This window comes from Pristis pectinata, chromosome 34, assembly GCF_009764475.1.
Source record: "Pristis pectinata isolate sPriPec2 chromosome 34, sPriPec2.1.pri, whole genome shotgun sequence".
Taxonomy (NCBI): domain Eukaryota; kingdom Metazoa; phylum Chordata; class Chondrichthyes; order Rhinopristiformes; family Pristidae; genus Pristis; species Pristis pectinata.
The window spans coordinates 4,297,229-4,324,579 of NC_067438.1; the positions used below are offsets into that span (position 1 = coordinate 4,297,229).

The 27,351-nt window shown below is 50.4% G+C and overlaps 2 protein-coding genes across 3 annotated transcripts in view; both read left to right on the forward strand.

Moving 5' to 3' along the window:
• The window catches only part of LOC127586020 (histone H3-like), a 208,037-nt gene that overhangs the window by 42,094 nt on the left and 138,592 nt on the right, over positions 1–27,351 (forward strand). The gene's annotated exons all lie outside the window — the stretch shown is intronic.
• vars1 (valyl-tRNA synthetase 1) overlaps positions 1–27,351 on the forward strand; it is a 66,202-nt gene that overhangs the window by 5,280 nt on the left and 33,571 nt on the right. For both annotated transcript variants that reach the window (XM_052043758.1, XM_052043757.1), the window contains exons 3-17: positions 482–625; positions 2,802–2,946; positions 4,285–4,469; positions 5,534–5,618; positions 7,158–7,258; positions 9,490–9,614; positions 10,974–11,138; positions 14,034–14,115; positions 16,282–16,401; positions 17,958–18,066; positions 18,427–18,515; positions 19,876–19,966; positions 22,320–22,444; positions 24,968–25,071; positions 26,873–27,031. In XM_052043758.1, coding sequence (XP_051899718.1) covers positions 482–625; positions 2,802–2,946; positions 4,285–4,469; positions 5,534–5,618; positions 7,158–7,258; positions 9,490–9,614; positions 10,974–11,138; positions 14,034–14,115; positions 16,282–16,401; positions 17,958–18,066; positions 18,427–18,515; positions 19,876–19,966; positions 22,320–22,444; positions 24,968–25,071; positions 26,873–27,031 — 1,829 coding nt within the window. The remainder of the gene's footprint in view (positions 1–481; positions 626–2,801; positions 2,947–4,284; positions 4,470–5,533; positions 5,619–7,157; positions 7,259–9,489; positions 9,615–10,973; positions 11,139–14,033; positions 14,116–16,281; positions 16,402–17,957; positions 18,067–18,426; positions 18,516–19,875; positions 19,967–22,319; positions 22,445–24,967; positions 25,072–26,872; positions 27,032–27,351) is intronic.

Genomic DNA, 27,351 nt, shown 5'->3' on the forward strand with positions numbered 1-27,351 from the left:
ACCCTTTCCGTGGGAACAACGTCCCTCCATCTACTTTGTTTTTCTAACTTATTATAGCAGAGAAAGAATCCGGTCAGCTCATCGAGTCCTCGCCAGCTCTCAGCAGAGCAACCCCATCAGTCCCATTCCCCCCTCTGCTTATTTCTCCGTAACCTGCCCCTTTATTTTCTCTTGTCCGACCATGAATTGATGGTCCCCTTTGATTCTTTTGCCACTTACCTACATCAAAGGGTAGTTTACAGCAGTCAAATAAACAACCAGCATGTCTTCAGGATGTGGGGGAAAACCAGTCAGTCAGAGGGAGAACGTGCAAACTTCTCACGGACAGGATTGAACCCGGGTCCCTGCATTTGTGAGGGGACGGTGCTAACCGCTGTACCACTGTGCCTACCCTGAAACGTTTCAGGTTTCTAATGCCATATAGGTTGTTTAATAACTTTTCTCTTTCTCGCTCTCCCCATCTCATTCTGTTTCACTCCAGGCTGTCGAAAGAGCGCAGCTGGACCTGAAGAAGACCCTGCGGTTCCTCGACGACCATCTCAAGCTGCGAACTTACTTGGTGGGGGAGGGAATCACCTTGGCAGACATCGCCATGAGCTGTGCTCTGCTGCTGCCCTATCAGCATGTGAGTAGTCCGACTTCTGCAGGCAATTTCTAACACCTGGTAGAGCAGTCAACCAACCTACATCTAGCTTTTATGCTTCTAATCCATGCTGAAGCCTCCTTAGCCAGCCGTCTTGTGGTGTTGAAGGAGTCTGCCTGTTGGAACCTGATTGACTAAATAGGAATATGTGCTTTCTCTTCAGAAAATGCCACTGACGTGATGTCCCGTGGTAATCAGTACTTGGTTTATTATTGTCACGTGTACCGGGATACAGTGAAAACCTTTGTTTGCTTGCCTTCTCATTCATAAGAACATTCAAGGTTGCACAAAAGGAAAAGCAATAACTCAATGCAGAATAAAGTGTCCCAGTTACAGAGAAAGTGCAGTGCAGGCAGACAATAAGGTGCAAGGGCCGCGACGAGGTAGATTGAGAGATCAAGAGTTCATCTTTATCGTAGAAGAGGTCTGTTTACGAGTCTTGCTGTGCAGAATATCCCAAGGTGGGATTTTAGGCATCTTTACCGTTTGTTATTAGGGTATATTTAGTCTTGTAATAATATCTTTTGTTTCTCTTCCCCCTCTTCCCGCGCCCCCCCCCCCACCTGACCCCACTTGCCCGTCACCTTTCACCCCTCTTCAGGCTGCCGAGCACCTCAGGCTCCCGTCTCACCCCTCCCCTAACTTGATGTGTCTCTGGCTTTTATACAAGAGTGTGCAGCTGCTGGAATCTGGAGCGACGAACAAACCGCTGGAGGAACTCGGTGGACTGAGCACCATTTGTCTGTGTGGGAGGAATTGTCTCTGACGTTTCAGTTCGAGCAGCCGCCGCCTTCCATTCACACAAAGCCGGTGGATGTCCTTCCAGTGGCGGTACGGGGCTGCTGCCTCACAGCTCCAGCGACCCGGGTTCGATCCTGACCTCCGGTGCTGTCTGTGTGTAGAGTTTGCCCATTCTTCCTGTGACCGCATGAGTTTCTCCCAGGTGCTCCTGTTTGCTCCCATATCCCAAAGACGCAGAGGTTACTAGTTTACTTGGCTGCTTAGTGTAGGTGGGTGGTAAGAGAATCAAGGGGGAGTTTTTGGGCTTCAGGGAGAGTAGGTTACAAGGAAATAAGTAGGGGAATGGGATTGCCAAGGGAACTAGCACAGACTCTGGGCTGAATGGTTTCCTTCTATCTCACATGAGATCCCAGGTGAACCACAGGGAGGATGCTTGGTGGTATGATGCGGTTTGTTTATGCTGGGTCACTGCAGTATAAGAAAATGTATATTTATAGCTGATCCCAGTTCTAAGTGATCAGCTATTTGGAAAGCAAGTGCTGTATCAGAAAAATGTCTTGTGCTTGTCCTGATATCTCATTCAACAAAGTCAATGTCGTATACACAATACATGTATGTACAGGTGCAAGGATAAACTTGCATGTAGCAGCATCACAAGCACATATGTACCATCAGAGACACAACATCCACAAGAAAACCATAAACTTTTTTTGAAGATTTTTTTATTAGTCACATGTACATCAAAACACCTTTTTACGTAGAGTGTTCTGGGGGTAGCCCGCAAGTGTTGCTACGCTTCCGGCGCCAACATAGCACCCCCACAACTTCCAAACCCGTACGTCTTTGGAATGTGGGAGGAGACCGGAGCACCCAGAGGAAACTCACACAGACACGGGGAGCATGTACAAACTCCTTACAGACAGTGGCTGGAATTGAACCCAGATTGCTGGCGCTGTAACAGTGTCACACTAACCGCTACGCCATAAATTATACACAAATTATACAAGCTAACTAATTCATAGCTTTAGCCCCCTATTATCAGACTCTTGAATGGACCTCTTGTACGATAAAGATGAACTCTTGATGTCTGAATCTACCCCATCGTGGCCCCTGCACCTTATTTGTCGACCTGCACTGCACTCTCTCCGTAACACCATATTCTGCATTCTGATACTGCTTTTCCCATTGTACTACCTCCACCTGCTGATGTTTTGGAATGATCAGTATGGATGGCATGCAAACAATGTGTTTCACTGTATCTTGTACACGTGACAATAATAAACCAATTGCCAGTGTCTTCGCATTAGGTATGAAGTTTGCGCTGTTGGAAAGAAAATGAAGCAATGGTATCCAAAGGATAAACTAAGAACTTTTTGCGTTGTCTCTTTACTGATGCTGCCTTGTGTTCCCCCCACAGGTCTTTGAGCCTGACTTCAGAAAGCCCTTTGTGAACGTGAACCGCTGGTTCCTGACCTGTGTCAACCAGCCTGAATTCAAGAGAGCGCTGGGCGAGGTGAAGCTGTGTGAGAAGGTTGCATCTGTGACCAGGGAGAAATGCGCGGGTGAGAACATTGGGAGCAGTGGCAGTGGGAAGGTGGGATTTACAACGGATGGCAGCTTCCTCCAGAAAGAGAAGGAGAACGTTTGCGACAGCTCCAGAGACCCCGGTTTGATCCTGACTCGGTTTTATTGCGTGGCGGAGCAGGCAAGAAGGCTGAATGGTCTCCCGTCAGAGTGGCCCAGACACTGCTCCTGGCAGCGCAGCGTCGCGGCTGGTAGAGCTGCAGCTTCACACCTCCGGTGACCCCGGTTCAATCCTGACCTCCGGCGCTGTCTGTGTGTGGAGTTTGCACGTTCTTCCTGTGACCCCGTGGGTTTCCCCCGGGCGTTCCGACTTCCTTCCTCCCTCCCTCCCAAAGATGTGGGTTGGTAGGTTAATTGCCTCCAAAGAATAGGGGAGTGGCAGAATCTGAGGAGAGTCAATGGGAATGTGGAGAAACTAGTATAAATGGGTGGTTGGTGGTCGGCATGGATTGATGGGCCAAAGGGCCTGTTTCTGTGCTGTAAAACTCTGACTAATGTTCCCGTGCAGTGTGCAGGGTCCTTCTGAAATTCTGTTAATTCCAATAATAGCGTGCAGTACATTCCAGAATTATTTATTATTTGAACTCCTGTGTGGTGATAGAGTAGGAAACCTTCACTTGAGTGATAAACAGCTGAGATCACAAGGAGGTCTCCAGTCTTGATGATAAGATAGAGAAATGCGGTTGAACATTTAAAGGCCTTTCTGGGGGATTGTTTTCCATCTGTTTTAGAGTAGCAGAACAAGGCTAAGAAGCGGAGATAATGTCATAGAGTCGGCACAAAAACAGAACCTTCAGCCCATCAAGTCCATTCCGACCATCGACGCCCCCATTTACACAAACCCTACATTAATCCCACCTTTTTATTCTTCCCCACATTCTCATCAATTAGCCCTCAAGATTCCACCCCTCACCTACACACTAGGGGACAATCCACAGCAGCCAATTAACCTTCCCACCCGCGCGTCTTCGGGATGTGGGAGGAAACCCTCTCCCTCTCCCTCTCCCTCAGACACAGCACCAGAGGTCAGGATCGAACCCAGGTCTCTGGCGCTGTGAAGCAGCAGCTCTACCTGCTGCGCCACTCAAGCGCCTCGTCACTAAAAAGGAGAGTGGATGTCTGGAACACCCTTTAAAAAGTATTGAGGCCGTTGTAAATCCCAAAACTGGGGCTGTGATTTTTTTTTTGTTTTGTGTCGGGTGACAAGTTTCAAAAGTGAGCAGCTCGGGGCGGGGCAGGATGGAGGGGCCGAGCAGCCTCTTGCTCCTCTACGGTCTCGGCGGTTGCGTCAAAGTTCTGGTCCCTCTGTGCCGCAGGGCAGCAGCAGCCGGCCGGCGCGGTGCAGAATGCAGTGGTCCCGGAGACGGCGGCTCCCATGGATGGGGAGCCGGTGAAGAAGACGGCCGCTCAGCTGAAGAAGGAGGCGCAGAAGAAGGAGAAGATGGAGAAGTTCTTGCAGAAGCAGGAGAAGCTGAAGGAGCAGCAGCATAGGCAGCCTGAGGTGGGTGGTGGTGCGGGGGAGAGGGGTAAATGGGACGGGTCGGTACAGGGGAGGGGGGTAAATAGGGCCTGGAGTTAGTACAGGGAGGGTGTAAGAGGCTGTGAGTTGGTGCAGTGGAGGGGGGTAAATGGGACAGGTCGTTGGGGGGGAGGGGGTAAATGGGACGGGTCGGTGTGAGTGGGGTTAAGTAGGGGCTGGGGTTAGTGCAGGGAGAGCGGTAAATGGGGCTGGGGTCAGTACAGGGAGGGGGTAAGAGTTGGTGCAGTGGAGAGGGTAAATGGGATGGGTCGGTGCAGGGGAGGAGGTTAAGGATGGGCTCAGTACAGGGAGGGGGTAATTAGCAGCTGGGGTCTGTGCAGTGAAGAAGGGGTGAATAAGGGGCAACGCTGGTGCAGGAAATTGGGTTAAGTAAAGGCTCAGGATGCAGAAGGCGGGTAAAGTTTTAGTCACCCTGTTGGAGGAAAAACATCATCAAGCTGGAAATAGTGCAGAGAAAACTTTCGAGAATGTTGCCGGGACTCGGGCCTGAGTTTTTGCGTGTGGTTGGGCAGGCTGGGACTTTATTGCTTCAACGTAGGAGACCAAGGGGTGATCTTACAGAGGCGTATGAAATCATGAGGGGCATAGATCAGGTGAATGCACTCAGTCTTTCTCCCAGGGAAGGGAATTTAATCCTTGAGGGCATAGGTTTAAGGTGAGGGGGGAAAAGATTTAAAAGGCGCCTTCGTGACTATTTAAAGTTCATAATTCCAGAGCCTTGGCTATCAGCAACTGGGAAGGAATTACGTACGTTCGAAACTCGCATTTAAACTCCTCCGCTGCCATGTTGGGAGTTAAACTGGCATCTCTGTTTCAGTGATCCCAACCTCTGATGGCTAATCCAACACTAACCATTTGAGGCATTGTTTAAATCCTCTGCACCTCTCAGATAAAAGCAGAAACTGTCGGGAACACAGGCAGCACTGGTGGAACAAGAAACAGTTACAGTTCTGGGTCAGAATGTTCTCCCCAGTTCATCGAATCTCGCGCTGAGATGCTGACCTTTATTTTGATTTATTTCCCAGAAAAAAGCCAAGGGGGACAAGAAAGAAAAGAAGGATCCTGGAGTGACCACGTATGACATTGCAACTCCTGCAGGGGAGAAAAAAGGTGAGGGGGGGTGGGGGTTGCCACACTGTATCAGGTTCCTGGCCAAGGGGAGCTCTGGACCGTGAGAGGTGACGGTGTTTGGGACAACTGCAAAGTCCCACTTGAGTTGGTCCCAAACACCTTCCTTCCTGCGCTCTGCTGAAATTCTCTGCCATCTCCAGCTAACGCAGCGTCCCTCGCTCGTCAGGCAGCACCCATGCATCTGAGTCCGACAGTCGGGAGTTCAAGTCTTGTGTTGGTGAACTGAATGAATGGGCCTGATGCTCCCAGTGCGGGACTGAGGGAGGGCGGGGCAGTGCCAAAGGTTCAGGTAAGATGTTTAAACCCAGTGCTGGAGAATTTGGAGTCGTACAGCACAGAGACAGGCCCTTCGGTCCACCCACTCCATGCTGACCATCGAGCACCCGTTCACACTAATCCCATTTTATTCCCATATTCCCGCCAGCTCCCACCACTCACCTCCGCACAAGTGGCAATTTAAGGCGGCCACTCAAACTGCCGCTTACTTGGGATGCAGGAGGATACCTGCAAGGTGGCAGATAGAAGTGCAGGCTTCGCCCCAACAGCGCCGGAGGTCGGGATCGAACCTGGGTCCCTGGAGCCATGAGGTAGCAGCTCGACCTGCTGTGCCGCTGGGTTGCCCCGATTCCACGGGCACAGTTTGTACAGAAAGGGGAGGCACTGATTAACCATTTTGGTGTTGGTATTGGGTTTATTATTGTCACTTGTACCGAGGTACAGTGAAAAACTTGTCTTGCATTCAGTTCGTGCAGATCAATTCATTACAACAATGAGTTACATTGAGTTAGTACAGAGTGCATTGAGGTAGTACAAGTAAAAACAATAACAGAATACAGAGGAAAGTGCAGCAGTAAGTGACGCAGGATTTAAATTTAGAAGTGTAGGACAATTATAGTAAAGGTAATGAGTAGATCTGCAGAGAACAATGAGTTGCCACGCTCCGGCGCCATCTTAACAACTATGGATAGCCGAGGGAAAAGCCAGTCTATTTCTTTCTCTTTCTGGCTCTCTCTCTCTTCTCTCTCACACACTCAAACACATACACAAAGTCTCTCTCTCTCTCTCTCTTTTTTCCCTCTCTCTCTCTCTTTTTTCCCTCTCTCTCTCTCTCTCTCTCTCTCTCTCTCTCTCTCTCTCTCTCTCTCACACACACACACACACACACACACACACACACACACACACACACACACACACACACACACACACAGCCCTATAATCCTCTATCAACCTACTGCACACCTCCACACAGCCTTGAGAGCACCTCTGTTCTGCTAAAGCAGTGACCCTTTGAAAGGAAAGTAGAGCCTGCTGTGGATGTCCAGCAGGTCGAGCAGCATCAGTGAAGTAAGAAGCGATTCAGGACGGTGAGCTTTTGTAACATTGGCCCAGCTTCTCCCTCCGCAGACACTGCCTGACCTGCTGAGTACGTCCGACGTTCTCTGTCCGATCGCCAGCGGCTGTGGTAGTTGGAGCGTGCGGTACTGACCCTAACGCGTTTCTCTCTCCGGACCATAGATGTGAGCTGCCCGATGCCGGATTCCTACAGCCCGCAGTATGTCGAAGCAGCCTGGTACTCCTGGTGGGAGAAGCAAGGGTTCTTCAAACCTGAGTACGGGGTAAGCTCGGGGTCCCCTTGTTGTCCACGTAGATCATGCAGCACGGAAACAGGCCCGTGATCCGTATCTGGCTTCCCGTTGGGGCTAAACACAAACGGCACCTCATATCCCACCTGGGTCGTCTACACCATGGCGGCATGAACACTGGATTCTCCATCTTCCTGTAACTGCTCCCCCTCTGTCCCATCTTCTCTCCCCTCCTGATCCACCAGCCCCTCCCCCCCCCCCCAGTCACTGTCTCTTTCCTCTCCTCCGCCCTCCCCATCTTCCCATCATGCACCCCCCTCCTGCTGAGGGGTCCCCTCCCACTCCCCCCGCTCCGCTGAGGGGTCCCCTCCCCACCCCTCCTGATTCCACACCATCTTCACCCCTCTGTCACCTCCACCTGTCACCTCTCAGCCTCTGCCGCTGTTCCCACGCTCCCCTCCTCCATCTGCCTCTCCCCCCTCCTCACCTGCATCCACCCATCGCCTCCCAGCTCTTGCCCCGCCCCTTCCCTCTGCCTCTTAGACAGGCACATGGATGTGCAAAGAATGGTGGGATATGCACCCTGTGTTGGCAAAAGGGACTAGTTTAGTTAGCCGTTTAATTACTAATTTAATTAGTTCGGCACAACCTCGTGGGCTGAAGGGCCTGTTCCTGGCTGCACTGTTCTGTGTCCCACCTGAAGACTCCATTCCCTGGAATACTGAGTTGCCAATCCTGCTCTTCGATCACTCGCTCTGTAATAGCAACATCTTTTTTCCATGTACTAATCACCAGCTTTGGTAAATCACCCTCACTCCTTGCATTAAAGTGGATGAGATCCAACCTTCCTCCCAAGTGTTTGGAAACTTTGTTTTCCTTCCATATTTTTCTGTTCCTCTTCCCTGACTGTACTCCTGCTCTGTGACCCATTCCCCTGCCGAATTAGTTTAATCCCTTCCCGACCGCACCGGCAAATTGCCCCTCAGGGATTTTGGACTCATTCCAGTTCAGATGAATCCTGCCCAGTGTGTACAGGTCCCACCTTCTCCAGAAAGTGGTCCAGAAATCCGAAGCTTTTTCACCCCTCCTGCGCTGTGTTCAATAGGGCTTTCATCTGAACTGTCCTCCTGTTTATATTCCCGCCAGCAAGTGGCGCTGGAAGGCTTGAGAGGAGAGGGTGGAAGATTGATGCACAGGATTCCGAAAGGGAGAACACAGAGCTGAAATCCCAGGATGTGGAGCTTAGACCCTGGGGACATAATCTTGGGATAAGGGGTTCAGAGTTAGGAGAGGGAGGCGAGAAGGAGGGAGAGTGAACGTGCGAGAGGGAAAGACGAGGGAGTGCACTTCCTCTCCGCGGGGACTGAAGAAATTTCTCCTTAGTCGCAAGGGTCATTAATGCTCAGAATTCTCAGCGCCAAAGGGCAGTGGGTGCTCGTTCTGGGAATGTATGAAGACACAGCTTGATGGATTTGTGGAGCTTTGCACTGCTCGTTCGGCCCATCGTGCCTGTGCTATCTTTTTCATTGATCTGCTTCCTTGCCCTTAGCCTCAGCACAATCTTTGCAATGTTACAGTCTCATCTTCCATCAGTGCAGTCTAGATTGTAACATAGAACGTAGAACAGGACAGCACAATACAGGCCCTTCAGCCCACAATGTTGTGCCGACCTTTAAACCTCGCCTAAGATGATCTAACCCCTTCCTCCCACATATCCCTATATTTTAAATTCCTCCATATGCTTATTTAACCATCTCTTGAATTTGACCAATGTACCTGCCTCCACCACCACCCCAGGCAGCGTATTCCATGCCCCAACCACTCCCTGGGTGAGAAACCTTCCTCTGATATCTCCTTTGAACTTCCCACCCATTACTTTAAAGCCATGCCCTCTTGTATTGAGCATTGGTGCCCTGGGAAAGAGGCGCTGGCTGTCCGCTCTATCTATTCCTCTTAATATTTTGTACACCTCCATCATGTCTCCTCTCATCCTCCTCCTCTCCAAAGAATAAAGCCCTAGCTCCCTTAGTCTCTCCTCATAATGCATACTCTCTAAACCAGGCAGCATCCTGGTAAATCTCCTCTGCACCCTTTCCAATGCTTCCACATCCTCATGTTGTTTCTATTGAGAGAATTTTTTCTTGTGTGTATTTTGGATTGATAACATTTTTTGGGGATGTTTTATTATGTTAAAGGTGCTATTTGGGGCAAATGGTCGATGGGTTCAGCTGATGTGAAAACTGTCTTGTTCCTGTTCCCCACAGCGTAGTATCTCCGAGCCCAACCCGAAAGGCTTGTTCATGATCTGCATTCCTCCGCCGAATGTGACTGGTTCCCTCCACCTGGGCCACGCCCTGACCAACGCGATCCAGGACTCGCTCACCCGCTGGTAATGCCCCCACCCGTGGCCCAGTCTCGCCCCTTCCTCTCCTGCCCGCTGCCCGTGTCCGGCTGGGGAAACATCTGGGATTGCTTCCGTCTTCCGGGGAATGGGCAGGTTGATCATTGTGTCGGGGGAGGGGCGGGTGGGGTCTTGCATTTGGGCTCGGTCGCTTTGAGTCGGACCCTGGACCCACCAATCCTCAAAGACCTGTTCGAGGTCAATATTGGGTCTCGCCCATGGCTGGACCTCCTGCATTGAGGTAGGGGACGTAATGCTGTGGTATTCGAGACTCCCAGCAGTGCTCCTTGACTTCCTTCTCCCTCTGTCCTTCAATTCCCACCCTGGCCATCCCTTCCCTTGGAAGCCTACTTGCTGTTCATTTCCCTGTCTTGTACCACCTCTACCTCGCCTTGCTTGGTTGCTGTTGTCTCTCCCTCCTCCTTACCCATGCCTCTGCCCCACCTCCGTCTCTCTTGTTCTCCCAGCTTCCCCTCCTACCCACCCCCCCCCCCCCCCCCCCCCCCCTCAACACACATTCTCCCCCCTCTCTGCTCTTGGGACCTGAGGCAGTGCCCTGAGGAACTCCTGCAGTGATGTCCTGGGGCTGGGGTGATTGACTTCCAGCCACCACAAGCACCTTCCTTTGTACAGGGGGTAACTACAAGTAATGGAGTCTTCTCCCCTTAACGATCATGGACTGTAAAGCATTTAGCCGAAGTTGAACGCAAAATAATATGGGCTGACGAGCACAGGAGGTACCTTTCAGTCTGACGACATGAAAACAGGCCCTTCAGCCCCTCGAGTCCATTCTAACCATCAAGCTCCCATTTCCATTAATCTGACATGAATCCCATTTCATTCTCCCCACATTTCCACCAACCCCTCTAGATTCAACCACTCACCCACACACTGGCAGGGGAAAGTTTACAGTAATCGGTTAACCTACGGACTCGGGGAAGTTTACCAATTAACCTACCGACCCGCTCATCTTTGGGACATGGGAGGAAACTGGAGCACCTGGGGAGGGGTGGGAAACCCACCCAGACACGGGGAGAGCGTGCACACTCCACACCCACAGACAGCGCCGGAGGTCGGGATTGAACCCGGGTCTCTGGCGCTGTGAGGCAGTGGCTCTACCCGCTGCGCCACTGGGCTGCTCAGTTGATCTCAGTCTTGAATTTACTGAGTCTGTCAGGTGGAGAATTCCAAAGAGGTTTGGCAGCAAAGTTTCTTCTCTCTGTGCGATCCTTTGCCACGAGAGTGTGACCAGGGGGTGGGGAGAGATGCCCTCCCTCCCTCTGCCCCCATCAGTCCCCTGAAGGGTCTGGTACGTTTGGACGAGCTGGTGTTTCTGTCTGTGTCCAGGCATCGCATGCGGGGAGAGACAACGCTGTGGAACCCCGGCTGTGACCATGCCGGCATCGCCACCCAGGTGGTGGTGGAGAAACGGCTGTGGCGGGAGTCGCGGAAAACCCGGCACGACCTGGGGCGCCGGGAGTTCATCGAGGAGGTGTGGAAGTGGAAGCATGAGTAAGTGTGGATCGAAACCCACTCCTACTGCTTGGTGTCCCTGTGTCTGGGTGTGTGTGTGGCAGCGCGAGACAATCTCTGGGAGAGGTACTGGTTTATTACTGTCACTTGTACCGAGGTACAGTGAAAAACTTGTCTTACATACCGTTTGTACAGATCAATTCATTACACAGTGCATTGAGTAGTACAGAGAGCACTGAGGTAGTACAGAGTAAAAACAATAACAGAATGCAGAGTAAAGTGTCACAGCTACAGGGAAGTGCAGTGCAGGTAGACAATAAGGTGCAAGGTCAAACAAGGTAGATTGTGAGATCAAGAGTCAAGGGAAGAAGCTGTCCTTGAACCTGGTGGTACGTGCTGATCGGAGTGGTCCTGATCGGAGAGCGGAGAAGAGGGAATGACCCAGGTGGGTGGGGTCTTTGATTATGCTGGCTGCTTCACCAAGGCAGCGAGAGGTATAGGCAGAGTCCATGGAGAGGAGGCTGGTGTCCGTGATGCGCTGGTCTGTGTCCACAACTCTCTGCAGTTTCTTGCAGTCCTGGGCACAGCAGTTGCCGTACCAAGCCGTGATGCATCCAGATAGGATGCTTTCTATGGTGCATCGATAAAAGTTGGTGAATGTCAAAGGGGACATGTCAAATTTCTTTAGTCTCCTGAGGAAGTAGAGGTGCCGGTGAGCTTTCTTGGCCGTGGCGTCTTCATGGTTGGACCAGGATAGTCTATTAGTGACGTTCACTCCCAGGAACTTGAAGCTCTCAACCCTCTTGACCTAAGTACCATTGATGTGGACAGGTGCATGTACACCACCCCCTTTAGTGAAGTCAATGAACAGCTCTTTTGTTTTGCTGACGTTGAGGGAATGGTTGTTGTCATGACACCATGTCACTAAGCTCTCTACCTCCTTCCTGTACTCCGACTCATCATTATTGGAGATATGGCCTACTACAGTGCTATCATCTGCAAACTTGTAGATGGCGTTAGGGCAGAATCTGGCCACACAGTCATGAGTGTATAGGGAGTAGAGGGCTGAGGACGCAGCCTTGTGGGGCACAAGTGTTGAGAATAATCGTATCCTCACTGATTGTGGTCTGTTGGTCAGAAAGTCAAGGAGCCAGTTGCAGAGGGAGGTGCTGAGTCCCAGGTCTTACAGTTTGGGGATGAGTTTGCTTGGAATTATAGTATTGAAGGCGGAGGGGGTGGAGAGGAGGTGATGTCACACTAACATGCTTGTCTAAGCGTGACTCCTTCCCTGTGGAACGGAAGTCTCCCTGCACTTGTCTGGAGGCACTTCCTGAAATTGGGAATGCCATCTTCGAGTCACCGTCACAGGAGATAAAGCACAGAAACAGGCCCTTTGGTCCACGAAGTCCATATCGACCATCAAGCACCCATTTTTGCACGAACCCTACTTTCTGCTCCCCACATTCCCATCAACTCCCCCTAGATTCTACCACTCGCCCACACGCCGGGGCAATTCACAGCAGCCTGCTTCACCCACCAACCTGCACGTCTTTGGGATGTGGGAGGAAACCTGAGCACCCAGGGGGTTGAACCCACGCAGTCTCAGGGAGAATGTGCAAACTCCACACACAGACAATGCCGGAGGTCGGGATCGAACCCTGGTTGCTGGAGCTGTGAGGCTGCGGCTGTACCTCATGTGCTGCCACTCCGATGATTTCTGTCACCGAGACCAGTATCTTTTTTAAGATTCCACATTTACTTAACTACTTCACACAGAACATAGAACATTACAGCACAGTGCAGGCCCATCGGCCCACAATGTTGTGCCGACATTTTATCCCGCTCTGAGATCTATCTAACCCTTCCCTCCCACACAGCCCCTATTTTTCTGTCATTCATGTGTCTAAGAGCCTCTTAAATGTCCCTAATGTATCTGTCCCCACAATTTCTGCCTGCAGTGCATTCCACGCACCCACCACTCTCTGTAAAAGAACTTACCCCTGACATCCCCCTATACCTTCCTCCAATCACCTTAAAATTATGTCCCCTTGTGTTAGCCATTGTCGCCCTAGGAAAAAAGTCTCTGACTGTCCAAATAAAATAAATTTCCCAGCTACTAAACTGGGATTCGAACTGTAATCCAGCTGTTCAGAACTCTGGCTGCTAACCACTACACCGCTGCGGTCTGTTATAATCACTTAACAATGTGCAGGAAATGGAAAATCTCTGCAGATGCTGGAAATCTGAAATTTAAAAACTCAAACTGTTGGAACTGCTCAGCAGGTCAGGCAGCATCTGTGGAGGCAGAAGCAAAGTTGCTGCTTCCTGGAGTTATACAGCACGGAAATAGGCCCATTAGCCCAACTGGTCCATTCCAACCAAGATGCCGATTTTCCCGCATTTGCCCCATATCCTATACGCATACCTGTCCAAGCGTCTTTTAAATGTACCTGCCTCAACCACTTCCTCTGGCAGCTCAGTCCATATACGGACCGCCCTCTGGGTGAGAAAGTTTCCCCTGGGATTCCTATTAAATCTTTCCCCTCTCACCTTTAAACCTATGCCCTCTAGTTCTTGATTCCTCAACCTTGGGGGAAAAAGATTATGTGTGCATTCACCCTATCTATGCCCCTTCTGATTTTACAACCCTTAAGATCACCTGTCATTCTCCTGGCCTCCAATGAATAAAGTCCTAAATTTTCTTCATGCAGCAGATGTAAATTTGTTTACTATTGTCACATGTTCCGAGGTACAGTGAAAAACTTTGTTTTGCCTGTCGTCATTTCACCACATTGAGGTAGTACAAGGGAAAAGCCATAACAGAAAACAAAGCAAAAATGTGTGCGAGGTTAGGACATGAGGTGGGACATGGGCCGTTTTTATTCAATGTGACTGCAAACCTCCGTTCACTTGTGTATCTCCCCTTTCCCGCAGGAAGGGCGACCGCATTTACCACCAGTTGCGGAAGTTGGGATCGTCCATGGACTGGGACCGTGCCTGCTTCACCATGGACCCGGTAAGGAGCACCGGGGAGGTGGGCAGCAGAGGCGGCTCCGTGTCTGCTTCCCAAGTGCCGAGAGACGGGGCCCTCGGCATAAAATTCAGCCGACTGTGTGAAGTGTTTCAGTCCATTGGAAAAATTAACGGGATGGGAGATGCAATTTTGGGCCTTGGGCCAAATGCTGAAAAGATTTTAACTCTGTATTTCCTTAAATTATAATAGGTATATTATTATGACATGGATGGAAATGCAGTGCAAAACTTTGTTTTGCATGTCATCATTTCAAAATATGGAGGTTGTACAAGGGAAAAGCAATAACAGAAGGCAGAATAAATTGTTACAATTACAGAGAAAGTGCAGTGCAGGCAGACAATAAGGTGCAAGGGCCACGACGAGGTAGATTGTGAGGTGAAGAGTTCATCTTTATTGTACAAGAGGTCCATTGAAGAGTCTTATAACAGCGGGACAGAAGCTGTCCTTGAGCCTGGTGGTATGAGCTTTCAGGCTTTTGTATCTTCTGCCCGATAGGAGGGAGGAGAAGAGAGATTGTCCGGGGTGGGTGGGGTCTTTGATTATGCTGGCTGCTTTACTGAGGCAGCGAGAAGTGTACACAGAGTCCATGGAGGGGAGGCTGGTTTCCATGATGTGTTGGGCTGTGTCCACAACTCTCTGCAGTTTCTTGCGGTCCCAGGCAGAGCAGTTGCCATACCAAGCCGTGATGCATCCTAAGGTGCATGTAGAAATTGCTGAGGATCAACTGAAGCCTCCTGACACATGAAGCTGTTGCCTTAATCTTGCTGAAGGTGCGTTTTATCTGATATTTACTTTTAAATCTGTTGTTAGTGTCCAGTGAGTCACAAAGGATTAAATCGATTTGTGCTCGTGGTGAGCAATGATTTGGATGGGCTGCCCATGGTGTAGAAGGATCCTTTGGGCAACCCTCCCTCGCTCCCTCATCCCCCACACACCTCAGCACGGGGGTTTCGGTCAGCTCCCCCCTTGCTTCCAGTGCAAGATCATGGTCCTGCCCGGCAGTTGAATCAACCAGATCTAAAGTCGGAGTCACACAGCATGGAATGAGGCCCTTTGGCCCATTTAGTCCATGCTGACTATCAAGCACCCATTTACACATTCCATTTATTCTCCCATCACCACCCCCCGCCCCAGGATCTACCACTGACCCACACACTAGCGGCAATTTACAGCGGCCGACTAACCCACCGACCCCAGAATCAGGTTTATTATCACTGATATATGACATGAAATTTGTTGTTTTGGGGCAGCAGTACAGTGCCAAGACATAAAGATCACCATAAGTTACAAAAATAAATAAATAGTGCAAGAGCAGAATAGTGAGGTATATCTAAGCTGGTCCCATTTGCCTGCGTTTGCCCCATATCCCTCTCAACCTTTTTTTATCCATGTACCTGTCTAAATGTTGTTATTGTACCAAGACATAAAATCTATAAATTACAAAACTAAATAAATAGTACAAAAAGAGGACTAATGAGGTAGCGTTCATGGGTTCATGGACCGTTCAGGAGGGGAAGAAGCTGTTCCTGAATCGTTGAGTGTGGGTCTTCAGGCTCCTGTACCTCCTCCCCAATGGTAGTAACAAGAAGAGGGCATATCCTGGGCGGTGAGGGTCCTCAGTGAAGGATGCCGCCTTCTAGAGGTACCGCCTCTTGAAGATGTCCTCAATGGCGAGGATGATTCTGCCCGTGATGGAGCTGGCTGAGTTTACAACCCTCTGCAGCCTCTTGCGATGTTGTACATTGGAGCCTCCATACCAGGCTGTGATGCAACATGTCAGAATGCTCTTCACCTTGCATCTGTAGAAATCTGCGAGGGGCTTTGGTGACACACCAAATTTCCTCAAACTCTGAACGAAGTAGAGCCACTGGCGTGCCTTCTTCCTGATTGCATCAATGTGTTGGGCCCGCATGTCTTTGGGGATGTGGGGAGGAAACGTGAGCACCTGGGGGTGGGGGGGGGGGGGGGGGGGAGGGGGAGGGGGGAGAGGCGGGGGAGCCCCACGCGGTCACAGGGAGAACGCACAAACTCCACACACGTGGACAGTGCCCAAGGTCGGGATCGACCCCGGGTCTCCAGAGCGGCGAGGCAGCAACTCTGCCCGTGGGGGGATGTCTCAGCATTTGCCTCCCTCTTCTCCTTCCCCAGAAACTCTCTGCTGCGGTCGAGGAAGCTTTCGTCAGACTCCACGACAACGGCGTGATCTACCGCAGCACCCGGTTGGTCAACTGGTCCTGCACACTGAACTCTGCCATTTCTGACATCGAGGTATGGAGGTGGGGGAAATGGGGGGGGGGGGGGGTTGGTCGCGGTTCTCCTCCCCTGCACCATGGGCTCCCGAAATCACTGAGCTCGGCCCAGGCTGGGACGTCCCTGGCTCTTGGCTGGCGTTGCACAGCTGAGGCTCGGGCAATGCAGCCCAAGGGTGAACCTGCACTGCTGCCCTCCTGACTCACGAGGTCAGTGGGTTCAAATCCTGCCTTGAGACCAACCCGGGTCCAACGCAAAGCTGAGCAGAGGCTGCCCTGTTGAAGTGCGGGTTCGCTCATTGTTGTGTGGGGTGATTTACCAGCCTGACGAGCTGCCTCTGTCCCAGAGTGGTACAGCAATCAGGCCCTTCGGCCCACTGAGTCTGTACTGACCACTAACCACCCATGTACACTAACCCTATACTGTTGCCGTTTAATTTTATTTCTTGCTTTATAAGCGATTTGTTGCAGCGTGAGGGGTGGAAGGAGGGAGAAAGCACGCAGAAGTGCCCCGCTCCCATCGGGCAGAAGATGCCCGCAGCTGGCAAATCCACCCCCGTCCGTCCCGCTGGTCCCCCAATGCCCATTCGTATGTTCAGGCTGTCTAGTAGCCGGGTGTTTGTCACCTGGGGAGTGCCTGTAAACATGTGTATCATTTAGAGACACGAGAGACTGATGCGGGGTTTAGACCCGAAACGTCGACAGTTCCTTTATCTCCCCACAGATGCTGCTCGACCTGCTGAGTTCCTCTATCAGGTTGTTTGTTGCATGTGAATTATTTATGTGGTTCCATCGAAAGAGGCTCATCGAGCGTATTCTGGCTCACAAAGCCACGCCATTAGCCACTAATTTCTCCTCCAACTTGCTCTCCCCGCATTCTCCATCAACTTGCCCCAGATTCTACCACTCACCGACACTCTCTGTTATAAGAACAAGGGGAATATCTGTGACAGGGTGAGACCAACTGGGTCAGCTACCAGCACTTTGATAAGATTTCTTTATTAGTCACATGTACATCGAAACACACAGTGAAATGCATCCTTTGCGTAGAGTGTTCTGGGGGCAGCCCACAAGTGTCGCCACGCTTCCGGTGTCAACATAGCACGCCCACAACTTCCTAACCCATACGTCTTTGGAATGTGGGAGGAAACCAGAGCACTTGGAAGAAACCCGAGCACTTGGAGGAAACCCACACAGACACGGGGAGAACATACAAACTCCTTACAGGCAGCGGCCGGAATTGAACCCGGGTCGTTGGCGCTGTAATAGCGTTACGGTAACCGCTGGACTACCGTGCCTGCTTTGTGTATGTAATGTATTACGAGAAGCAAGGCTATGGGACACGGATCATAGGCCATACTAGATAAATAGAACAAGGAAAGAAAATGGTGAGCAGGCAGTAATGGCCAGTTCCGATACAAACAGAAAGGAGGAGTGAATTAGGTAAAGTTGGAGAGTTCGGCCTCGCGTCCGCAGGTTACAACGGGCCCGGTTGGTAGATGAACTGTCGTTCTGCCAGCCTGTGTCAGGCGTCATGTGCAACAGCGTCACAACGAGCTGTGTTTCTCCCGCCAGGTTGATAAGAAGGAGCTGACGGGTCGGACCCTCCTCCCTGTGCCCAACTACACAGACAAGGTGGAGTTCGGAGTTCTCATCTCCTTTGCGTACAAGCTCGAGGGATCGGGTGAGTCCTGCCGAGGTGGATGCGCCTCCCGCTGTGATTTAAAGGCACCGTTCCACGTCGCGTTCAGTCGCTTGGTAGGCTCCAGCTCGCTACCGCCGGCGCAGATTGCCGCGGCATCGTACGGCGCTGGTGGGCGCTGTCCGCGGAGCTTTAGAGTCCTCCAGGCACAGGAGGAGGCCATTCAGCCCATCGAGTCTACGCCGACATCTGTCCCATTACCCAGCTCTTTCTGAATGGTCCTGCAAACTGTTGTGTGGATTCCATAGCAGCGGACACCAGGGTCCAATCCCACGCATGGGCTCGTCAGTGAGACGAGGATGGGGAGCCTTGAGTAATTTACTTTCTCCCTCTTCTTTGCAGGCGAGGAAGTTGTGGTGGCCACCACACGTATCGAGACCATGCTGGGAGACACTGCTGTGGCTGTCCATCCCCAGGATCCCAGATACCAGGTAACCACAGACCCCCTCCCCCCACCTCCCAAGACACCTAGGGAACTCGTGGCCAAGCCATCCGGTCAAGTTTGTTACTCCATATTCCAACATCTGCAGTCTCTTGTGTCTCTTAATTCAGTGCTGTTTGGTTATACCAAACTCTTGTTTGGAGGATGAGAGGTGACCCCATAGAGGTGTATAAGATGATGAGAGGCATTGATCATGTAGATAGTCAGAGGCTTTTTCCCAGGGCTGAAATGGTGGCCACAAGAGGACACAGGTTTGAGGTGCTGGGGAGTAGGTACAGAGGAGATGTCCGGGGTAAGTTTTTTCACTCAGAGAGTGGTAAGTGCGTGGAATTGGCTGCCGGCAACGGTGGTGGAGGTGGATACGATAGGGTCTTTTAAGAGACTTTTGGATAGGTACATGGAGCTTGGAAAATAAAGGGCTATGGTTAAGCCTAGTAATTTCTAAGGTAGGGACATGTTTGGTACAACTTTGTGGGCCGAAGGGCCTGAATTGTGCTATAGGTTTTCTATGTGTCTTCTCCATCAGAGATGATCTCTACTTCCTGGCTCTCATCAAAACTGAAGTGAAACAAAACTGAAATGTGAACATAGAACAGTACAGCACAGGAACAGGCCCTTTGGCCCACAATGTTATGCTGAACGAATTAAACTAGTAAATAGCGCCTAACTAAACTAATCCTGTAATGACCTGATAGAGGTGTATAAGATCATGAGGGACATAGACAGGGTGAAAGCACATTGTCTTTTTCTCAGGGAGGGTGGGTGCTAAAAGCAAGAGGGCATAGGTTTAAGATCAGAGGCAAGAGATTTAAAAGGGACATCAGGGGCAGTTTCTTCACAGAAAGGACTGCGTATTTGGAATGAGTTGCCAGAAATAGTGGTTGAGGCGGGCACATTAGCAACATTTAAAAGCCATCTAGATAAGTACATGGATAGGAGAGGTTTAGAGGCCAAACGCAGGCAGGTGGGACTAGCTCACTGGGCAACACAGTCGGCATGGATAAGTTGGGCCGAAGGGTCTGTTTCTGTGCTGTATGACTCTGATTTTATTCTACCTTCTGTTATTTTTACTTGTACTACCTCGTGCACTGACGTGATGAAATGATCTATATGGATGGCATGCAAAACAGTTTGACACTGTACCTCGGTACATGTGACAATAATAAACCAATTTACCAAAATGCTTTGTAATTTTGCAAGTAGTCAGACCCCATAGACTGGAGGGGAAAGAGAGAAGCTGTGACACTGCTTGAGGGAGCGCGGACAGTTCATTGACTCTATCTTGCCTGGTTAGACCTGTCAGTATATTTTCACTGAAGTCCCGATTAATTTTTCTTTCCTCTTTCTAGAACCTGAGAGGAAAGTTCGCTCTGCATCCTTTCTGCGATCGGAAATTGCCTATCGTCTTTGACGAGTTTGTGGACATGAATTTCGGGACTGGTAAGCTGGCGGACGGCGGTCTCGATTTAATTTTGCCTGTTAGAAAGAGAGGCTTCCATTTCTGTAGTGCATTTCCCAATCTCTAGATATCCCAGCCAGTAGAGGAAGCAAAGTAAAGACAGGGGAACGAGTTCCCCTGATTAAGGCTGGAGCAAAGACTGTTCCACACATTCCACAACATGACGGGCAACGCCTAGTCCTGTGTGAAGTGCCCAGAGCTACACTGTTGATTTGGAGTGAGTGCAGTTGAAGGAGGAGTTGTTCAGTGTTAGGACTTGTAAACTGCTTCTATTGCTGGTCAATGGGTTTAGTGTAGATGGGCAGCATGGACGTGGTGGGCTGAAGGGCCTGTTTCTGTGCTGTGTGACTCTGTAAATTGGCAATTGAATAAGTTAGAGGAGGGAAACTGGTTTAGCTTCTGTTGAAGAATGAAGCCGAGGACCCTCGGACCCTCCTGATGTGGGATCCCGTCTTCCAGCTGAGCACATCGTTGCCTTTGGGACTCGATGTCGAATTCTCCAATGTCGGGTAACTGGCTCTTGCTTACTGTCTGTATCGGGACTGGTCATTTCTGCGTCATCATTTTGCCTTTTCACTGTTCTACTGGGCGGGTCCCACAGCCTTGCTGCTACAGTCGTAGAGTCCTCGTGACACATTGTACGGACTGCAGATGTTAGAATCTAAATGAAAGAACAACAAGATGCTGGAGGAACTCAGCGTCGGGTCCTGATCCGAAACGTTGACTGTCTGCTTTTCTCCACGGATGCTGCCTGACCTGCTGAGTTCTTCCAGCATCTTGTTGTTATTTCATCTTTATACAGACAGCAAAATGTGATTTGCCATTTAACTGCCACATGAACCCAAGTGATCTCACCCCACCAGACATACTCCCTTTGTCCTTTCCATTCCCTCCCCCACCTATACGAATCCCACTTGCCTGCATTAATTCCGTATCCCTCTACGCACTGCTCATTCAAGTACCTGTCCAGATGCCTCGCCAGTGTTGTTATTGTTCCTGCCTCTGCCTCCTCCTCTTCTGGCAGGTCATACCAGATACCAACCATTCCAGATACCCTTTTTCTTCCAGGGTCAAAATGTCTAATACTAGAGGACGTGTATTTAAGGTGAGAGGGGGAAAGTTCAAAGGAGATGTGCGGGGCAAGATTTTTTTTACACAGAGAGTGGTGGGTGCCTGGAATGTGCTGCCGGGGTGGTGGTGGAGGCAGATATGATAGAGGCGGTTAAGAGGCTCTTAGACAGGCACAGGAACATACAGAGAATGGAGGGATATGGACCATGTGCAGGGAGACGGGACTAGTTTAGGAGGTTTTTAATTACTAGTTTAATTAGTTTGGCACAACGTTGTGGGTCAAGGGGCTTGTTCCTGTGCTGTACTGTTCTGTGTTCTAACTACAACAATCCAGATTTTCTAACTATCCTGTGTGTTAAAAAATTTGCCCCTTCCCCTTTAAACCCCCTCCTCCTCACTTTAAACTTATGCCCCCTAGTTTTAGATACTCCTACCGTGGGGAATAAGATAAGACATCTTTATTAGTCACATGTACATCGAAACACACAGTGAGGTGCATCTTTTGCATAGAGTGTTCTGGGGACAGCCCGCAAGTGTCGCCACGCTTCCGGCGCCGACACAGCATGCCCACAACTTCCCAACCTGTACATCTTTGGAATGTGGGAGGCAACCAGAAACCCACGCAGACACAGACTTACAGACAGCGGCAGGAACTGAACCCGGGTCAGTGGCACTGTAAAGTGTTACGCTAACTGCTACACTACCGTGCCTGCCTTTAGCTTTTTAACTGCAGCAGCTTTGATATCCACTACTGGAACTGGAATTACCACGGCTGCTGGCACCAGACTTGCCCTCCAATGGATCCTCGTTAAAGGATTTAAAGTGTGCTCATTCCAATTATAGGGTCTCAAGAGTCCTGTATTATTTTTAATAAATAATTATTTTAATATTGATTAAAATAGACTGCCAATCTGTCTTATCTGTGCCTTTCATAATTTTATACACCTCTATCATGTCACCCCTCAGCCTCCTTCAGCAGAGAGACCGTCCGTACTCCCCTTTGAAATAGCCCCGTGTGATTCTTTTCTTTTTTTAAACCCGGTGCCATTGTCTCTAAAAGGCACCTCAGACAGTGCGGCACTCCCTCAGCATTGGTTTGTATGTTCAAGTCTCTGGAGTGGGACTTGAACCCGTGACCAAAGACCCAGCCCATCCAATCTTCTCCTGATAACTTGAGCCCTCCAATCCAGAGGAAGCTGGGTGTGGTCGAGCGGTCCTGAGGCTGGGCAGCTCTGAAACCTTTCCCCTCTTGTTCTCCTTCAGGTGCTGTGAAGATCACGCCTGCCCACGACCAGAACGACTACGAAGTAGGAATGAGACACCAGCTTGAGTTCATCAACATAATGGACGACAATGGCTATCTCATCAACGTCCCCGAGCCTTTCTTGGTAACCGTTCAGTTATTTCTGAAGAATTCTGATTGTAGTGGTAAAGTGTCACAGCTACAGGGAAGTGCATTGCAGGTAGACAATGAGGTGCAAGTCATAACAAGGTAGATTGTGAGTCAAGAGTCCATCTTGTCATACAAGGCGATGCCATTCATTAGTCTATCACCGTGGGGATAGAAGCTGCCCTCGAGCTTGGTGGTACATGCCCTCAGGCTCCTGTATCTTCTGGTGATGGGAGAGGGAGAAGAGAGAATGACCTGGGTGGGCGGGGTCTTTGATTATGCCGGCTGCTTCACCACGGCAGCGAGAGGTAAGAGTCCACGGAGGGGAGGCTGGATTCTGTGATGTGCTGAGCTGCGTCCACGACTCTCTGCATGTTTCTTGCGGTCCCAGGCAGAGCAGTTGCCGTACCAAGCCGTGATGCATCTGGAATAAGATGCTTTCTGTGGTGGATTGATAAAAGTTGGTGAGTGTCAAAGGGGACATGCCAAATTTCTTTAGCCTCCTGAGGAAGTAGAGGCGCTGGTGAGCTTTCTTGGCCGTGGCATCTATGTGGTTGGACCAGGACGGGCTGGTTGGTGACGTTCACTCCTAGGATCTTGCAGTTAAACACTCCCAGAGCAGGAACAGCAGGGGTTAGATACAGAGTAAAATTCCCTCTACGCTTTCCAGTTGAGCATGCACAGGGAAGGGACAACACCGGTCAGACTCAGAGTGAAACTCCCCCTGCATTGGTCCTGCCTCCCCACACACCAGGGCAGACACAGCACGGGTTAGATGCAGAGTACAGCTCCCTCTACACCATCTCGTCACACACTCCAGAACTGGGACAGCACGACTGGACACAGAGCAAACCTCCCTCTGCACTGTCTAGTCAAACCCCCCAGAGCAAAAACACAAGGTTTTCAGTTGCTGCAGGGATCTTCCAGCTGTGTGTCACTTCTGGGGGCTGGAAGAGACCGGGTATCGCATGCATGTGGAGTGTGCAAGGCGTCAGCTCCTGTTTGCATATCTGAAGGGGCCGCTCCTCCCCTTCTGGTTGCATTTTGATCCCACCTCTTAATATTTGGTTACCGAGGTGGAGGGGAGAGGGGGAGGAGGATGTCCTGGTAAACTTGCTTCTGGGTTGGTCAGACTAGCTATCCGCAGTTCATGGAGACGGGCAGCCGAGGGCTCCGCCCAAGCCGACTGCTTGGTAATCTTCCAATGGCACGTTTGTGCCCGGATATCCCTCGAGAAAGAACGTGCGGTATCCACGGGGATCATGGAGGTGTTCTGGGAGCGTTGGGCACCACAGAGGGATCAATTGCATCCTTGATGAGAATGGGAATATTTTAACGTAGTTGGTGTTAGTAATTGTTGTAGTTTATAGTGCTTTGTAGTATTGTAGGACTGGAAATAAACTTATTTTTGTAAAAGCAGGAACAGCACAAGTTTTTAAGTTGTTACACGGATCTCCCAACCGCGTGCCTCTTCCGCGGGTAGGAAGAGACTGTGTTTCATGTGCATGTGGAGTGTGTGAGGTTGCAGCCCCTACTTATCTGTCTGAAGGGGCTGCTCCTGGCCTTCTGGTTACATTTTAACCCCACTCTCTTAATATTTGGTCACCCAGTGCGGTGGGAGGGGCGGGGATGGGGATGGGCTGGTGCGGGTCAGGAGAAGGATGTCCTGGTAGCCTTGCTCCTGGGCCTGGCCAAACTGTTCGTGGGTCATGGAGACAGGCAGCGAGGGCTCCGCCCAATCTGACTGCCTGGCATTCTCCCGGGCTTGTGTCCATGCCCGGATATCCCTGGGGAAAGAATGGAGGTGTTCCAGGAATGTTGGGTGCCACAGTGAATCAATTGCATCCTGGATCAGGATGGTAACATCTTAATTTGGCTGAAGTTTAATTGTTGTGATTTGTTGTAGTACTTATAATAAACGTTCTTGTTTCAAACAAAAGAGCAGGAATAGCATAGTTTAGATACAGAGTAAAACTCCCTTCACGCTGTCTAGTCATGTTAGATACAAAAACTCCCTCTGCACTGTCTGGTCGCATTAAATACAGAGTAAAACTCCCTCTGCACTGTCCAGTTAAGCATGCACGGGAGGGAGAACACAGGTCAGACTCAGTGTGAAACTCCCCCTACACTGTCCTGCCTCTCTCACAACAGGGCAGGTACAGCACGGGTTAGATACAGCACATAGCTCCCTCAACACAGTCCCGTCACACACCCCAGAGATGGGGACAGCACAGATTCGACACCGAGTGAAGCTCCCTCTACACAGATCAGTCAATCACACACGGGAGGGTCAACACAGGTTAGATCAAGAGTGAAGCTCCTCCTGCACTGTCCCGTCACGCGCTCCTGGGACAGGGATGTCGTGGGTTTTAGTTAAGCCCAATGCCTGGTCAAGCAGTCTCAGGGCAGGGTCAGGATGTGTTTGCTGCCACGCTTCAGATGCAGAAGGGTCAAGGCAACGAACTTAGTCCAATGACTTCCATCTCAAGGTGCAAGTTCTATTTTGTTCTTGTTTGTTCAGGGAATGAAGCGTTTTGATGCCCGTAAAGCAGTGCTGGAGGCCCTGAAGCAGAAAGGACTCTTCAAGGAGGTGAAGGACAATCCTATGGTGGTGCCAGTCTGCAGGTGAGGAGCTGAGACCTTGGTCTCTGCGCCACAGGGTGGGCCAGATTACAGAAGGTTCGCAAGCAAGCAAATGTGACCAGCTCGGATAGACATCTTGGTCAGCATGGACGAGTTGGGCTGAAGGGCCTGTTTTCGTGTTCTGTGACTCTATGACCATGAGATCAAGGTCAGAGTGTGGAGTAATACAGCACAGGAATGGGCCCTTTTGCCTGATTCATCCATGTCTATCGGAGCTAGTCCCATTTGTCTCTGTTTGACCCATATCCCTCTAAAGCTTTTGTGTCCATTTCTAGTCAAGAGCCAGTTGGAGGGTAGATGTTTAATCTCTCTGGTCTGCGGTGAGTTTCCCTGTGCTACTTTGCTGAATTGGAAATCTGGAGCTGTTAGGGGTGGAAAATAAGTCACGTTCGATTTGCAAGATCATGGCGAGGGTTTCGTTGGCACGTTGTTGCCCTCGAGAAAGTGGTGGTGAGCAGCCTTCTCCAACGGCTGGTCCTTCTGGTGACGGTGCCCCCACAGTGCTGGTGGGAAAGGGCCCTCCAGAATTTTGACTCCGAGACGATGCAGAAGCAGTGCTAGAGTTGCAGCATTGTACAGCACAGAAATGGGCCCTTCAGCCCCACACATCCATACTGACTCTCTGCCCAACCACGATAATCCCATTTGCCTGCCTGAGGTCCGTATCTTTTTGTGCCTTGCCCATTCACGACCAGGCTGAATGTCTCTTCAATTTTATAATTGTATCTGGATCCACCACCACCTCTGGCAGCAATTTCCAGATAGCAACCACTCGTAGACTCACACAGCATGGAAACAGGCTCTTCGGCCCAACCCGTCCATGCCAACTGTGTTGCCCAGTGAGCTAGTCCCATCTGCCCGCGTTTGGCCCATAGCCCTCTACACCTTTCCTATCCATGGACTTATCTCGATGGCTTTTAAACGTGGCTAATGTGCCTGCCTCAACCACTATTTCTGGCCATTCATTCCAAATACGCACCACCCTTTGTGTGAAGAAGTTGCCCCTGATGTCCCTTTTAAATCTCTCACCTCCGATCTTAAATCTATACCCTCTCCCTGGGAAAAATATTCTGTCTTTGCCCCTCATGATGATATATACCTCTATCAGGTTTAGTTTTATTACAGGATTAGTTTAGTTTGGCACTTGTTTACTAGTTTAATTACTTCAGCATAACACTGTGGGCTAGAGGGTCTGTTCCTGTGCTGTACTGTTGTTCTCTGTTCACATTTCAGTTTTGTTTCACTTCAGTTCAGTTTTGATGAGAGCTGGGAAGTAGAGACCATCTCCCCAAGTTTAAAAAGGGCGTCTCTTAGAATGTTTCTTTTAGCACAGAGTGGTGGGTGCCTGGGACGGACTGCTGGAGTAATGGTGGAAGCAGATACAATAGTGGCATTTAAGAGGCTTTTAGACAGATGCATGAGCGTGCCGGGAATGGAGGGATATGGATCATGTGCAGGCAGAAGAGGTGTCGTTTAATTTGGCATCGTGTTTGGCGCAGATATTGTGGGGCGAAGAGCTGTACTGTTCTGTGTTCTGATGTGTTTGCTTACATCTCTGCCGATGCGGATGAAGTGGAATAATCAAACCCTTCGAACAGGAGCTGCAGGGAAACCCACTGTGTTTTCTTCTGGTCTCCTCTGCTCTGGGAATGGATCACTGGGAAGGGAGATCAGTAGACGTTGACCTTGCAGGCGGCAAATGAAAGGGTACAAAGAAAGACGGAGCCCAGAGTGTTACCGTGATGAAGTCCACCCAGCGAACTAACTATCCCTCTCCTTTCAGCCGCTCCAAGGACATTGTGGAGCCCCTGCTGAAGCCCCAGTGGTACGTCAGGTGCAACGAAATGGCGAAAATGGCAGCTGATGCCGTGCGGAACGGGGATCTGAAGATTATCCCAGAAACTCACCTCAAGACGTGGTTTAATTGGATGGACAACATCAGGTACCTACCCAGTAGCTGGGGATCCAACCGTGTGTTGTTATTAAACTGGTACAGCACAGAAACAGGCCCTTCGGCCTACCCTGACCATGTTACCCGTTGTACCCATCTACACTGATCTCATTTACCCCCATTAGATCTGTAGCCTTCTGTGTCTTAGAGATTCAAGTACTTGTATAGATGCTTAGTCATAGAGTTATACAGCACAGAAACTGGCCCTTCAGCCCAACTGATCTATGCCAAGATTCCCATCTAAGCTGGTCCCATTTGCCCGCGTTTGGCCCATATCCCTACAAACCTTTCCTACCCGTGTACTTGTCCAA